This window comes from Haliotis rufescens, unplaced genomic scaffold (assembly GCF_023055435.1).
Source record: "Haliotis rufescens isolate VD_foot unplaced genomic scaffold, xgHalRufe1.0.p SCAF_40, whole genome shotgun sequence".
Lineage (NCBI taxonomy): Eukaryota > Metazoa > Mollusca > Gastropoda > Lepetellida > Haliotidae > Haliotis > Haliotis rufescens.
The window spans coordinates 3,925,911-3,942,672 of record NW_025964113.1 but is presented as its reverse complement, the minus strand read 5'-3'; the positions used below and the strand labels follow the sequence as shown (position 1 = coordinate 3,942,672).

The following is a 16,762-nucleotide window of genomic DNA, read 5'->3' as shown; positions in this document are numbered from 1 at the left end:
TACTCATGTTTTTATACACATCAATTTAATGTCAAAATGTTATCTTTCATATCAAAGCTATATCCAAACATGATTATATCCACCTGGAAAAAGGCTACTATATTTTTTCGCACAAAACAAGTTGTTGTTTTTTCAAATTGTAACCAAATTCAACATATGACAACAAAACATTTCTTTTCTTTACAAAGTTGCATACACAAATTGAAATTTCTAAACAGAAATCAATTATCTATTGACTGATATTATGCCTATTCTGTGGCAATAGTTATTTGACTGCCCCTTCAGCTTTTTCCCTTGATTCTGTGTACCCTAGTATGTGGCCACTCCAGCCATGTGCAGTACTCACAGTGTTCTTGTACCAGCTGTCTGGCAGGTCTGCGTGTAACATGGACATTTTGACATCAAAATAAACTCAATGTCATGTGTAGATATTTTAAAAATATACTGCCAAGTTTGAAGATTTAAAAATAAAAAAGGGTTTGATGCTTAACTTTTTTCAAGGTGTAGATCTATATACAGGCAATGCTGACGAATATTGCTGATTGTGTAGAAAAATAACACTCATTCACTCACTCAGATGTAAACATCATAGCAATAATGACACAGAGTGAGTGAAATGTCATGACAATGCTATTCTTACAATAAACACAGTAATATAAAACATGAGCATCAGACGTTGTACCTGAGGGAGGAACAAGATTTAACCTGATGTCTACCGTAAGAATGTCAACAGCAAGAATTTTTGGTATTATTTATAACATCACGCCCTCAGGGCAATAAAAGCTCATATCTCCCTGTGGGACTTCTAGGTTCTCTATTAAAATAACTGTAAGAAATTCACCTATAAAAATGTTAAACGCATCTTCATCACCGAACAATCATGCATCTTTTGGAAATACATATGTCCTTGACCTCATTTTGATAAATGTTTAAGACACTCCTGATACCAGATGAAAAGTGGATATGAGATCACTGGATGTTCCTTCATATGGTCACAAAGAATTGGTGAGAATATTATGAGAATAAACCGAGGAAGCAATGGCGAAAGGGTAGTCAAATAATTATTGTCAAAGAAGAGGTACAAAACATGTAATTACATTATCAATTTCAATTTCTGTATTTCAATATGAGTATGTATCTTTGAAAACAAAAACATGTGTTTTGTCAGTAAATATATGCAGGGCACAATTTATAAAAATGGCTATTATGTACATGGATGAAATGTTGCAGCTGTCAGTTATTTTCCATATTTATGTATCACTGTCGTTTTCACTTACGGCAAAACAGTAATCAATGGGCAATTAACACATTGTATCTCTTATTAATGATACACACCTTTCAACCTATCCTGATAGAGTGATAGATAAGAAGAACCTTAAGTATCATAAATAGTATCATTATTTAGTTAGTAATGTCTTTGTTCATCTCTATGCCTGAACACTGTACTGACATTGCAATAACAAGCATGGTATCATCCGGATATCAGTCAGAAATCAATATCACTCTTCAGCTGGCATAAGTCATAAAGGTTTGTTTATCTCATTACTGTTCTGCGTTACCTTTCAGTATCAAATATTTATTTCCCAATTACAAATTATGACAATCCTTTGAAATACTTTACTTTAACCCTTCAGAAGCATTGCATGGTTGACTACTGTATGGGAAAACTGATGGATATCATCTAACTGCAATAGAAGGTGAGCTTTAGGATTGCATAGCTCACCTGATGATGGTCATATGTTTGCTTAGCTCACCTGGTGGGAGACACAAGTTGTACACACACAAATAGCCTTGGAGAATAGTTAATGACGATTTCTTGAAAAAATGAAAGAAGAAGTTGCAGCATCATGGTTTGATAGAAAGAACATGATTTATTTCTTCAAAGTTTTAACAGAAAACAGATATTTCTGACCTTCAAATATGTCCCGAACTTACACTTAGTTACTCAAAAGTACTTAAAACAAAATTTAAAAATTAAAAATATTTCTAAGACATTCAGATATCAAAGTTTATTCCCCGAAACCAAAGATAAGTCAGAAACAGCCACTCTATTTCAATAAGGCTTCGTTTTTATTATTAATAATATAAAGTATCTTTTGAAATGTAGGACCAGACATATTAATATTGCTTCCATCTGATCCGTTTATCACTTCCTGTCATAACTCATACACAAAATATGATACATATCTAGTCATAATTCCTTATCAGAAAGTCTGAATTAATGATATAGCCCTCCACAAAGTGTGGCAGATATTAATCAGGCTGAATGAATGTCATCCCACACTATCTTCCCTCACTTCCTGCTGAACATTAATCCAGCACACAGAAACATGTCTATTTTACTTGATTGAGCGCTACACCCTTAACCTTGTCGTCTTGTTTCATAAACAAACTCTTCAAATAAGTCAACTCAGTATAAACATTCAGTCCCATAATTTGAAATGTATTTCAGTTCAAGTTCTGGTGAATCCTTGAAGATAACATAAAAGATATACCTGCAGATACCAACTTCTTCACATACTGTATTTGTCATAATAAAACTATAAACAAGGGTCAAAATTATTTTCAGAGGTAAGTGAAAGAGAAGAATCGTTTTCAATAATAATTACATGGCAAATATATACCACTTCTACAGATCTGCTTCAGTGCCAAAAGTCTCATAAATTTTTGGCCTTAGTCGGTGGCACTCATAAAGGTTAGTTACAAACTGGTCTAGAAGAAGGGGTTGTTGGAACAGGGTGCTTATACAGTGAATACGGTAATAACATTTCGGGGTGTGGTCAGATCTTTGGGTATTAAATGGTGCTAACACACCCACAATTATTGAGAAAACAGCATTTCACATAACACTTACGTGGTTGCAGAAGCACATTAAATCATTTATTCAATAAGGAATCACAAACTGCACTCCTCCTTTCCAAATAGTTGTATCCGTGCTTGAGACACCTCCTAATAGAATCTCCCCGGCTCTAAATGACAGGCCACAGCAATCTCTCACAATTATCAAGTGCACTTGTCATAATTATATCAATATAAACATCATTGAAAGACATAATCACATGCAGTTTTATCACTCATTAGTTTGCTTGCCTGTCACAATTGTATGACTGTGACAAGGATAAACTGACACATTGAGAGGAAAATACTTGACAGTAAATACCATTGGTGTCCACATTGGCTCTTGTACATCAGGAGTAAATGTGTTTTAGACAGTAGAGTTAGATCAGATTTCGGCATTTGCAGCACACAGTAAACATAAAAGTATATGTAAACATACCTAGACACTTCTGGAAATTCCTTGTCCAAGTCCCATACCTCAGGAGAGGTCTGGAACCAATCAGTGACTGGCCCTGGCATCATTGTCCAATCAGGTTCTGGCCCTCTTGCTGGCTGTTCTCCACATCATGTCAGTCATTCTTTCTGGAAAAAGTTATAATGCAATAGAGATTTTAAGAGCTGTTTTTTCTTAATCTGACTGCAACTATCTGCTCAATCATTATGTAAATAATTACTCTTGGAGGTCTGGTCAGATCACCGAAGGAGTCGGGTCCAAAGGGTCCTTGGTTTCACATATTGACCCCATATTGAGTAATCATGTGTTTTGTTACACCGAAATTCATATTTAAGTTTATGAAGCCTTTAAACTGTCCTCTGTTTCATTACTGTGACCTAGCTGCGAACCATGAAATGTTACTACCAGATGCCATCTTGTTTTCCAGCAGACGAGAGGCAATGTTCATCACATGACAGGTCAATACTGATCATGTGACGAATCAATATTTGAGGTCAGTGTCAGTCACGTGATCTGGGATGTCTTCATTGAAATGTATTGTTTTGTCAAACCAATGGAATTGCAAGATTCTTAATAGAGGCACACCATCAAAAAACATAACATGATGCTGAAAACAAATACGAAGACAATTTATTTAATTGCGAGAACATTAATTCAAATTGTTCATCCACTGGCATATGTACAATACATGAACAAGGAAAGTGGACATTTCCGGTACTTATTTTACTGTTCTTACAAGGAATAGATCCCCAGTGTGCTTCCGGGTTAGAAATGGTGCCTAGGAACCTTTAGAGGCAACTCACTGTTTCGGGTGGTTAAACTATGTGACTTGATTGTGTGTAATCATACCATGATGGCATGTGGATCATTGCTCATATAATATCAATCATTGGATTGTCTGTTCTGAATTTTATTATCAACAAACAAACAACAGACATGGCACACGGGCCATACCTAAGGGGCTGACATCTTGACATGCTTGGGCGGAACCTGGGAATATGTACGGAGACTAGATAGTTTTTCAGCTGGTGTTGAAAAGGCAGATGAGCCATGATATCTTATTTGGACAAAATGTCTTGCAACAGTGTCATTCTTGTGGCAGACAATTTCCTTTTTGTCAAACAGTTTGATGTATACCGGTAAACATTGGTTTTTTTTGTATTTTCAAATCAAAGAACACCCTATCAAATATCAAATGGTCAATCGATAAACATAAACATATCAGTAAATATAGTGTTCAAATCATATCTTTTACTTAATTTAAACTCCCAGGTATTTGAATCATATCTTTTACTTAATCTACGCTCCCAGTTGCTCAAATCATATCTTATACTTAATCAATACTTCCCAGTGTTCAAATCATATCTTATACTTAATCTAAACTCCCAGGTATTCAAATCATATCTTTTACTTAATCTACGCTCCCAGTTGTTCAAATCATATCTTATACTTAATCAATACTTCCCAGTGTTCAAATCATATCTTATACTTAATCTAAACTCCCAGGTATTCAAATCATATCTTATACTTAATCAATACTCCCCCGTGTTCAAATCATATCTTATACTTAATCTACACTCCCCTGTGTTCAAATCATATCTTGTACTTAATTTATGCTCCCGGTGTTTAAATCTTATGTAATACTTGATCTACATTCCCCCACAATCTATAAGAAGACAAACAAACTTAATCTACACTTCCCTTGTTGATCATTATTTCCAAAATAATATCATAGTATCTTAATATTATCAGTAAAATTAATATCAAGTCAATCACAACCACACATGTGATGGGAGGACACTCTAGCACCTATGAAATGTGTTAAATAAGACAAGGCTTCTACATATATATACATCTTGGAGTAACTCTATCTAGTGAATAGAAAATCAATCCTCAGTCGTGACCTACTAAAGGATTTTAAAAGATGGTACTTGTTGTTACCATGCCTAGTGTTCGGCATTAAATGGAATTAAACAAGAACAGGTCGGATCGGAGTCAGTATACTGAGTTTGAGTGGGGTATTCATGTTAAACTGTGGCATGGTATCTCAGTGTGCTAGTATCATTTATAAGTCCAGACCAGAACAAGTAGAAGTACACATGTCCCTACATAAGTGCAGTAATCTTCAATGGGACACTTAACCCCATTTCACATCACCATAGTACACTATTATGCCTATATATTTCATTGAATACATATGTAACAATCTCTCAGAATGGGCCTTGATGAAGATATTATTGCTGATTGGTCTACTCCTCGAGGTCCTTCACCAATATTCAGACAGCAATAATTCTCCTCCTATAAATCTATATATGCCAGTCAATCATATGCATATTCATTTGACATAATCACCAACAATTGTACCCAGCCACTGGTCTCATACACAAATCCATATCCCAAAGGTCCTTTATTTTATATTCACTTGATGTTCATACTATTAAAACTATACTATTAATACTATTAACTATACGGTTAAAAGTATTTATATCCCTTTGGATGTAAAGGTTCACTTATAACATTACATTAAAGATATAATACACATATAAACAAAATATTCATTATCAGAAATAGAGTGCAGGCAAACAATTTATCTTGATTGTATTGTGAAGGTGACTATTTATAGGATGAGGACAAAGAAGATGGCGGCCAGATGATCAAACTAAAGTGGCAAAATGGAAAGAGTCTCAAGTCAAGTTTCAAGGGAAACTTATTACACTAGGTCATTTGGATGTCTTTGACAAACTAATTACAAAATCTAGATTCAACTATTTTCCAGATGTAAAGGAACAGGTCGTATTAAACTTGTGATGCACTTCAATATTGCCTGACAGCATCCGATAGATGTGCTACAAAAACAACCCTGGCATCCCCTTGATGAAATATTTCTAAATCTGACTTGCATATAATTCTATTTAAGCCTGTCTACTTCCTTTTGAGCCTTGGCATGTTTTCTTCTGAACAAATATAATCTACCAAATAGGAATTATAGGAATAACACTGGTAACAGGAATAGCACCAGTCTTTATCTGAGTAATTACAGCATGTTTTGGGATGAACTCTGTAATGAGAGGTCAGGGATATAATGGTCCAACTTCAGTACAAATTAGTGCTCTAATTCTTCATGCTCAACTTGCTTCTTCATACATGTACTATTTGCTTCATGACTAAACCAAAGAATTATTCAATTTCTATTTTCATGGACTCTTGTGTATCACAGCAGGTCATGCATTCATGTGGTTTTATGCTTAGTTTACAGACTTCTGTGAAGAAATTGAAAAACAAACATCAGATAATCTACATTGTCAAGTAAAAAGAAGTTTTTAGGAATATGTTTTCTTCTCTTTTGCACATTGTTAAAACAGAAAGTAAAATGAACTTAATATAAGTATTATCTTACAATATGTTGTATGTTTATATCTGAAGTAAATATAAGTTTTCATGATTGTCCTCCTCAATGTAGGAGTTCTTGTGCTTAAAAGTACCCATGGCTAAATGAGGATTGGATGTTCACAGCTTATAAGTGGGTTGATTGTGTGTCATCATGCAATCAATCACTTGATTGCCTGACCCAGTTGTCATTACTTAAGTAAAACTGTGGAAAATGTCATGATCACAAACTACAAGTCTGAATGGGAAGATATTAACATGTCATGTTCACAAACTACAAGTCTGAATGGGAAGATATTAACATGTCATGTTCACAAACTACAAGTCTGAATGGGAAGATATTACCATGTCATGTTCACAAACTACAAGTCTGAATGGGAAGATATTACCATGTCATGTTCACAAACTACAAGTCTGAATGGGAAGATATTACCATGTCATGTTCACAAACTACAAGTCTGAATGGGAAGATATTACCATGTCATGTTCACAAACTACAAGTCTGAATGGGAAGATATTACCATGTCATGTTCACAAAATACAAGTCTGAATAGGAAGATATTAACATGTCATATTCACAAACTACAAGTCTGAATGGGAAGATATTACCCATATGGAAAATGTGGATGAAAATTGAAAACTTTGAACCTCCAAGTCATTTAATCACCACTTTGAATTTGAAAAATATGTCAAAGTCCATTTGTCACGAAAGCGGAGGAGGGTGTTTGGAACCTCTGGGGTTGGGTCCCCTGGTCCTTGTTTTTGCATATTGACCTCATCAAGAACAATTATTTGTACACTATATAACAGTATCTTCTTATATTCATCTTGTTTATTGATCCAATCATTTTCACTTGCACCCTTGATTATCCTGTGTATTATATCATAATATATACCCTTGATCCTTTCAACCCATAGCTTCACATGACTCAGCTAAACATAGCCATCCAGTCAAATTATACCATTCTTTTTTTATTTAAACGAACAGCAGATATCAAGAGCACTCAGTTAACCTTTTCGTTCTTTCTCAAATACTACTTAGAGCATTTGCATCATAACGACTTCCCTGTCACTGTCTTTATACTCATAAATGCATCTTCTCCAACATAAAATAATTTTAAAATTCTTCTTTTTTTGTTAGACAGATCAAATGCTGCTAGCATGAGGCATGACTATGAATGTGGATGTATGTAGAACTCACATTCAGAACTGGCATTTTGATTGATTGTTTTCATGCTCATGAGTAAGATTCATTTGGTGGTAAGTTTGTGATAAGAGAGTTAGCGATAGTGACATCACTTCTGCAAATTGTGTGAGCGGCAGGTTCTTCTGGTAGAGCATGCTTTCCTTTTTCGCGAACACCTTGTGTCATTACTGATTTTCAGTGATCCATTCAAATAATTTACACCACTATTTTGCCTTTTACGCCCAATAGAATCTGTTTCATTGGATAATCAAGACGGGTTATTCTCTGGTGTTGATGTTTCACATTTTCTGAACTGAAGCCATGGCAGTGAATGGGCCTTGGGAATATATATTAACAAAATGGAGATGTGATACACTGGATGATTGAGGTTGTCTCACCTGTGAGTTTAAACAATCCACTGTATCCACATATAATTAATTGGGAACAAAATCAAATAGTCATGCTATCAGTTGTTAACCCAACCACACCCTATCCCCATTTCCAATGCAAATTGTCTAAAGCTGTCCCTCCGTCGTAGGTGTGTTGTTCACACAGTGAGATCGCAAGCTTATATATCCTGTGAGCTTGTTCAAGGATTACTGTGCATTCCTCAGTTAGGGACATCACATTGCTCTTCCATTAAGTGGGTATCATCTACACAGAGATATAGGAAGAGACTGCGTTTGTTGACGTTAGAGATTTGTACCAACACTCTTTCTATTCATTGTCATAGGAGACTGTTATAAATATAAATAAACTGTCACTATTGGTGGGTGATTGGGCTCTTCTGTCAAACAATCCGTGTCTGATACTCCGATGTATGCACATTGTTGACACTCGTAACTAAAACTCGGGCACATGAGTGTTGGCATTCATGGTATTATTAGCAATTCTGTTGAAAATCTGGAATATGCTAAACATTGAAATGAGCAGTTAAGCTGATATTTTTTAGTAGGGATGAAATTTCTCTGATATGCCAAAAGGCAGAAGACAAAATAACAAATAAAGCACAATGTCAATGTTGATTTGAGGTTATTTTTTTAAATAAAAGGTAGAAAAGGGTTCAAACAAGACATTGTTCCATTAATCACAGCATTCTAAAACAAGCAATTGTTTGTACTGTTGCAAAAGTTAATGCAAAAACATCCATAAATTATGAAACTAAATTGATCTGGTCTAACTGAGAACAATAAAACAAAAGAAAAGAAGTGTGACTGAGTGAGTTGGGTTCCCCCTTTGACCAGTGGTTTCTGTTCTATTAGGGTGTGTCAGCTTTATGGATGTGGAGATCTCGACATGATGCAAGTTCACCACTTTGATGAAACTAACAACGTGTTGGTACTGGTTTTGGCGACACGAGTAACCTTGCTAATGATTCTTTGCATATTCCTTTATGGAAGGGGTCGGCGTTGGTTCTCGGTAGGAAGTGACAACATGGAGTCGATGGCTTGCGGTATATACAAGTTCACATTATACAGGTCGATGTATACACAAGAAGCACAAAAAGCACTATGTGCCACATAATGGTATGGGTATTGTGACTAAACAAGAATGGTAATCAGCTCAGTCTGAGATTGGAGCCAGTCATCACAGGATCCTGGTACACCTAAGGGAAACAACTCTGCACAGTGAATTGCTTAAGATGACTGGGCCACCCACACCTAGTTTCAATTTTGATCTAAGCATGACATATATGTGATAAGTCTCCAGAGATAACAAATAACATTTAGATTCTTGTCCGTTCTATGCAGAATATTGTTATTTTTATGTTTCTTCATGTAAACACAAAAGATATATTTTTTCTAAATTTCTAGCACAGACATACAATTAACGTCATCCCAAAGAATATTCCATATAGAACTAGGTTTAATATACTGAAAATCATCTTCGTCACACAGGACCATTGAACAGTGGCATAAACATGATTTCCTCTCAACTGAATGGAGAAGATTTCACGTGTAAATGACTGACTGATTCTTCATGGTCTAGTGTATAGAGTTTCTGCCATGTCATACCAAGAGACGTTAAAAGATGATATTTCTGGTTTCCCTTCCTGGCACTCAGCATTAAGGGGGCTAAAACAAGGACTGGTTGGCTCAGAGTCAGCATATGCTATCTGAGTGTGGCATCCATGTTAAACTGTAGCATGGTATCTCAGTGGAGTACCACTATAAAACCAGCATTAGTCAAAGGAGACACACACATACTCACGCGCACACGCACACACACGCCACAATATAAGTGCTCTTGAACAAGACACTAAACCCCATTTCAGAATAAACAAATGAAATACTTTCAGATATCAGAAACAGATAATCTTAGTCAAAAAGTCTTGTCAGCAGTCTTTCATGGACTCTGAGGTTGAGTGGAGGCAATGTATGCAGCATCCTTGGTTATGCCCAGTTGGCCTACTCTTTACTGCTGTAATCTACTGTAAGCCCAGGGGTGTTGTAACAGGGTGACAGATGACCATGGTAACTAGGGCAACACGACGCTCATACTCATATAAAGATGGATGGGGGCCATTTCTGAATCCATTTACATTGGGCTAACATTGAGTCATAAAATCTTTTTATTAGAAAAACTGGTCATGTACTAACAACAAAATCGATAAAGGGATGAGGTGATTAAAAACATGTCTCAACAATAAGTTTTTGGTAAGCATTATGTGTTCCAAAGTGAGAGAGTCGTAATACATCACTCTATTATAGCCAAGTGGAAACAATTTAGTACCAGATAGTTAACACATAAATGGGGATTAAGTATCCAATTATATGCAGTGGAAATATATGCAAGAAATCACAAGTATTGATTTCAGCATTAGAGGCCTTATGAAGGAGCATTCAATTAATTTTGTATGGAGATGTGTGGGAATCTATCCAGCTGTATATCCAACAAACTATATATTTACTGAGCACCATTGAACAATCTCTTCATTTTCACTTTTAACACAATGTTTTTACATTTGGGTATTTTCCACAAACCAAACTATTTATTTTTTCACCATTGCAAACAAACTACACATTTGGGCATATTTCTGAACAAACTATTCATGTAAAAAAAACCTTCCCCTATATAGAAACATAATGGAGCTCCCAGACCTAAAGAACAATGGCTTCTTCATGTAGCGGTGGCCTTCTCCGTGGTCTAGTGGTTGAACATCCGCCCAGAGAGAGGAAGGTCTGGTTTTCGATCCCCGGCCTCATCATACCAAAAGACGTTAAAAGATGGTTACTTGTTGTTACCCAGTCTGACGGTCGGCATTAAGGGGCCAAAACAATGACTGGTCAGCTCAGAGTCATCATACTGTGTGTGAGTGGGGTATTCATCTAAAACTGCAGCATGGTATATCTCTGAGCTGAGTGGGCTACTGTTATAAAATCGGCAATAGTCAGGACTAGTACAAGCAGCCACACACATGCATGCATGCACGTCGCCAAAAAAGTGCAAAATTCTTGGATGTGTCATTAAAGGGGCACTGATCTAAAGCAATTCCCCAGGACTGGTTGTTGCCTTTGTTATTGTTTTTCCCCATGAGTACCCGGATGATATAGCAGAAATCTAGACTAGTTTGCGACTTGTGCTGCGTAATTCGTAAGTGCATTGTCACTTTTATTGATAGTATAAAGGCATATGGTCACATTGATGAACAAAATGAAATACAGTTTTGGAAATAATAAGGAAATGTAGGTATCTTTGTCAGTAGCCTTGGTAATGGTGACAAAGTTTTGATAAGTCACATGCTTGGTAATTATGCGATTTTCATTTATACTTGCAACGCAAAGAAAATATTTCACCTGAGCTTTGCTTATTTTATTGTGTTTATATTTTTACAGTCAAAATGTGCAAAATTTTCACTTAGTAAATTTATTACACACCAAAATATTCAGTTATTTTACAAACTGACTGAAAAATATGTCCATCCATCTGTTTGATTATGTTAACAAATTCCAAACATCTTTATGTTAATATCATCACCAAGTGACTGAAAATGCTAGGATTAAAAGTACAAATTTGTATATTATTTGGCTTCTAATCCTAGCATAATTAATCTATTGTAATGTTTTTGACCGTGTTAATAATTTTTAGTCAATCTGTTAAACAAATGGACAGATTTTTCAGTCAATTTGTAAAATGACTGAAATATTTAGACATTTTATAAATTGCCTGAATGAGTCACATTTTACATATTGACTGTAACATATACACGCTTACAACGGAAAAGTCTTGTGAAAACAGTGTCTATCGCGCATCGAAGAACTTCCCAACCAAGACGTAGAGGAACAAGAATGATTCTGTTCAATGCTACAACAAAAGAATTAAAACAAAATGCAAATTTCATAATTACAACCTACCAAAGTTATATGTATAATTTTAGGCAGCTTCCTTGTTCGAGGAATGTATCCACAAATATCCACATAAAGGAAAATTATCCCACATGTCTGCAGCTGTACAAAGAAACTTATTCGATGTCACATGTCTCTGTAACAATCAACCATTTTAAAATAATGTTTCAGAGTATTTATAACCCATGTTCATTTCTCAACTGATCACTTAGTTTGTTTCAATTGTTTCACACGGGTGTCAAGTCTCAAAGGTCAGCTGAGAATGCTGACGTGACAACTATTTTCATAATGTCCCCGGTTCTTAAAAAATATCCATTGAGTTAGATAACAATGAGAAATCAATCAACGTATTATTGGTTAACCCTTTGAGCAAAGTATGTGTTTTTTACATCGGCACTTCATGCCATGATATGAGTGTATTCTCTTTGCTTTAGTAAACCTATACATGTAAACACTTACTTTTGACATATCCACTGTGCAAGATAACAGTGATTAATCAATCAATGTATTTTCTGTTGATTCTTTGATGGCTAGGAATGATCCGTTGATTTACAAAAAAGTAAATCAACTGATCATTCATCCCTTGCTGGGCTGCCACGTGCATATTACATAACACACCTCACCTCACTTCAAACCTGGATTTAGATTGAATAATTACCACAGACAAGAAATGCCGAATGGGAACCTTTATCAGGTAATCTGAGTGGTGCTACCATGAATTATACTCTTATACTAATTATAAATTCATTAACTGAGCATCAAGTGAATGACGACAATTACACAAGTGTAGGGTTATACCAGAAAACATGGATGACAACAAGGGAGTAGTAATCGTATTATTCACGCACTCCGAAATCTTAAAATGCTTTCACTGCAGGGATACTTTTTTTATTATTAAACTATAACTGTCAGGGGTATGTCCAAATGACGACATCCGATAAGCTTCCGTCATTCTTTTTAGCCCAGTCTCGTCACGCTCAGTTGCATAAGCAAGCAATTCAGCCAGTGTCAGACAGCCGAGAAGAAGCCAGAGATTTGTGCCCCTTAAAACCCCATTTCACCTCACCCCATCTCATAAAATGGTGCATTTGACTGATGAGAATATCATTGCTAACGAAGGTTTAACAAGTTTCATTTAAGATTGTGATACAAAGCCATACCCAATCATTCTTTCAAAGGTTAACTTTTACCTGATAATTCAGGATAAAAAATAATGAACACTCCCGAAGGAGCATGGGTGAGCGCTATTATCAATTGTGTTTACATTTTTACACTTTTACAGTTCAGACATATATATTTTCACCAAACAAAAATAGAAAAGAATGGATTATAAGTTTTAGTAAAGACATGTAATTATTCCAATAGCTGTGTAAACTTCACATATATACATGCAATGGTCTGTGAAAATATTCAGTGGCTGAATTCTATCAGACTGGTGTCCCTGCTGAGTTCTTTCAAAGAACATTTCAGTTTAGGGTATTGGCCAACCTAGCTCCTTTTCTAACCCTTGGATTTTGATGTCAAACTTGTCACCTATGCCAGTATACAAGGAAGAGAATTTATGGATGTCAACTTCTTTATTATGAGGAACAATGTTGCAGAGTATATGCTTACACCTTCATCAGGAGAATAAATGCCATGAAGCAGAGAACATAGATATGTACCTGTAAGAACAAGAAAAGTAATAAGATAACAAAGGTGGAAACTTGACAAGGGAAGTCAACAGTTAATTAGCACTGATAGGTGATGGTGATAAATACTGGCTTCCAGTTGTCCATTGCTGTCAACCATCAGCACTAATTTACTGTTAAGCGTTGGCTTCCATTACTCCATTGCTAATCACCTAGCAGCGCCAGTTAATTGTTGACTTCCCTTGCAAAGTTTCCACCTTTGTTATCTTATAACATGTGTTGTTCTTACAGGTGCATATATATGTTCTCTGCTTCATAGCATTTATATTCACCTGATGAAGAAGTAATAATATACTCTGAAACTTCTCTTCCTTATGTGTATTACTTCTAACAGCCATTGAAAGACTATATATATATGGTAATATGTATTATTATTTTACCTGTACCACTAACACATAGCATCAGCTACTGGATTAATATGATCTTCACTCTGAAACTGCTGAATTCTATTATAAGAGAACATTTCTATCCAACCAACCCTCTTAAATCTGAATCTGATTTTTTATACCTAATATCAATTTGAGTGGTTCATCTTACCAACAGTGGTATGGGAGCAAATACCAATACATGCTGTAGTCAGGCCATCAATAGAACATCTCAGCAACTAATACCCTGATAAATTCAATGATTACAGCGGCAAATTGCGGGAGTAGATTGTGGCTTTGAAATGGTACATATCACGGATCTGTCAGATTGACTCGGAGAGAGAAAGTTGCCCCCTAGTTCGTTCGACAACAATAGGCGTGAAATCTGTAAAGCACTAGGTCGACACCCTGGAAGGACGGGCGTCATGCCTCCATGTGTAGATAGTAGTAGTATTGTCAGTCTACCATAAAATACCCAGGGAGGAAACACGCAAAGACATCCATTGTAATAAACCCTCGGCCCCATGGGAGTGATTCACATACATTCTGGTGAAATGTCACTGGCCTAATCTGCCAGTACCCTACTTTCTAATTTCGCAGACAAGAGGAACCTTTCACTTACAAATGATAAAAGGCAACAATGTGTTTAGGCGATGCGATTCATGCCACACAGAGCTTGACAATGATATCTGTAGTTTGTTAACTGGACACACTGCTTGTATCCACTAGAATCCCCAGTGAGGCCAACAGAAGAGAATAACAATACAATGTATGCACCATACTGATGGTTAAGGTTCATACAGCCAAATAGAAGATTATCACACTGTGTTAAACTTTACCGGAATTATCCCGGATATTGTCAGATTTCTTCAATGGATGATTATGTTATTATAGAAAACCCACACATAATATCACAGAGTCAAATGGCTGCCTTACAATCCCTGTTATAGACATCTCAACAAAACAGGTTCCACAAATCAACAATTAATGTCACGGTTTTATAAGAGAGGTTAATGAAATAATGTGTAGACAGGGGCCTTTTCAATACTGTAGTCATGGTCAAAAGCTACACTGGGATAAGCTTTTCTATATTTCTTGCAGGACTTGCAACTCAGAAATTCATACATACCATTTATGTCAAGGAATATATAAATATATTTCATGAAATTCTTGTCTTGAAATTCAGGCAATCTCTTAATCTCATAAGAAGTATATATTTTCAATGCATAGGAAAAACACTTATTTGTGAAAAATAAATTAAGTGATCTTCCATAATCAGCTAAGAAAGAGAATGCAAGGCTCAAAATGTTTCAACATGTCTCAACATTAAAACTATCCACCAATGCATGGTGTAAAAAGCACACAAATCTGTCTTCATTAAGACCACCATCATACTCACTCAATACGGTGTAGCTGCTTCCAGAGAATGTCAGGAAAAGCGTGATTCCACCATCATTAACATACTTCTCTCAGCTTGTAGCACAATACAATATCAAACACTATACTCTCAGCAGGAACCTGCAGTTATGTATCAGAAACTACCTACCAAAATCAATAGCATTCTCAGTGTCCTTTCATCGCAAGAATTAACAGCTGTTTGTTACTTGTGCAATTCAAACCCTCAATGGTAATCAGTTAACCCTCAATCTATGTCCGTTTGTCTGTGTTCTATGGTCAGGTTTATGCGAGATCAGATGAGCCCAAGCATCAATATTCTGGTATTCACACAAATTATGCACCTTGGGAGCTGAAGTGCCATGGGTTATGTATGTCTCTTGATGACTTCCCTGCCTTGACATTGACCATGACAAGCAACATCTCAGAGAAGAGCCCTGGCAGTTTAGTCCAGTCAAGAAGACTGTGTGGGTGAGCTGTTTTCAGTGGTTATACAGAGAGTAGAAATCAGCCCTGCACCAAACCAATCAGAGTTTGTGGGAAATGAGACAACTATTTCAAGCTATCAGTGTACGCTGCTTTACTGAAGCTGCATGTATGTGAAATATATGTGGGAATGAGTGGAGTCCGTACCGATAGAAAGATCAGCAATCTCTGACATCTGCGGCAACAAGAATCTGTGCTCACTTACATCCCCTCACATGCAAACGAGAACATGGCTATGTTCAAAATTAGGATGAACAACAAAAGATGCTTAAAATGCAATATTTTTTAAAGTTCTGCCTGACTGGCTAAGCCAACAAAGCTCATCACTGATGAATAGCCTGATTCAATATCTCAACAACGCTCATGCAGACGGACTCACTATAACATCATCTCTCCTGTATAGTCGCAAACAGTGTAACTTGTATGAAAAAATGTCTGTTTTTTTTATTGGTGGCAGCTGTATGATAATAATCCATTATGAAGGCCAAGAGATGATGTAGTGTATTTGGACAGGTGAGGCAGACGTCTGACAGACAATCTTGTCAGACATCAGATGTGTTTGCAAACAATAACTGAGGCCACCTCATTATCCAGCCCACTTAACACTGATGTTC

General features: G+C 36.1%; 1 protein-coding gene across 2 annotated transcripts in view; it reads right to left on the bottom strand.

Moving 5' to 3' along the window:
* Positions 1 to 16,762, bottom strand: part of LOC124139000 (ankyrin repeat and fibronectin type-III domain-containing protein 1-like) — a 217,989-nt gene that overhangs the window by 177,091 nt on the left and 24,136 nt on the right. For both annotated transcript variants that reach the window (XM_046505949.2, XM_046505965.2), the window contains exon 2: positions 3,278 to 3,420. In XM_046505949.2, coding sequence (XP_046361905.1) covers positions 3,278 to 3,360 — 83 coding nt within the window. In that variant the 5' untranslated portion in view covers positions 3,361 to 3,420. The remainder of the gene's footprint in view (positions 1 to 3,277; positions 3,421 to 16,762) is intronic.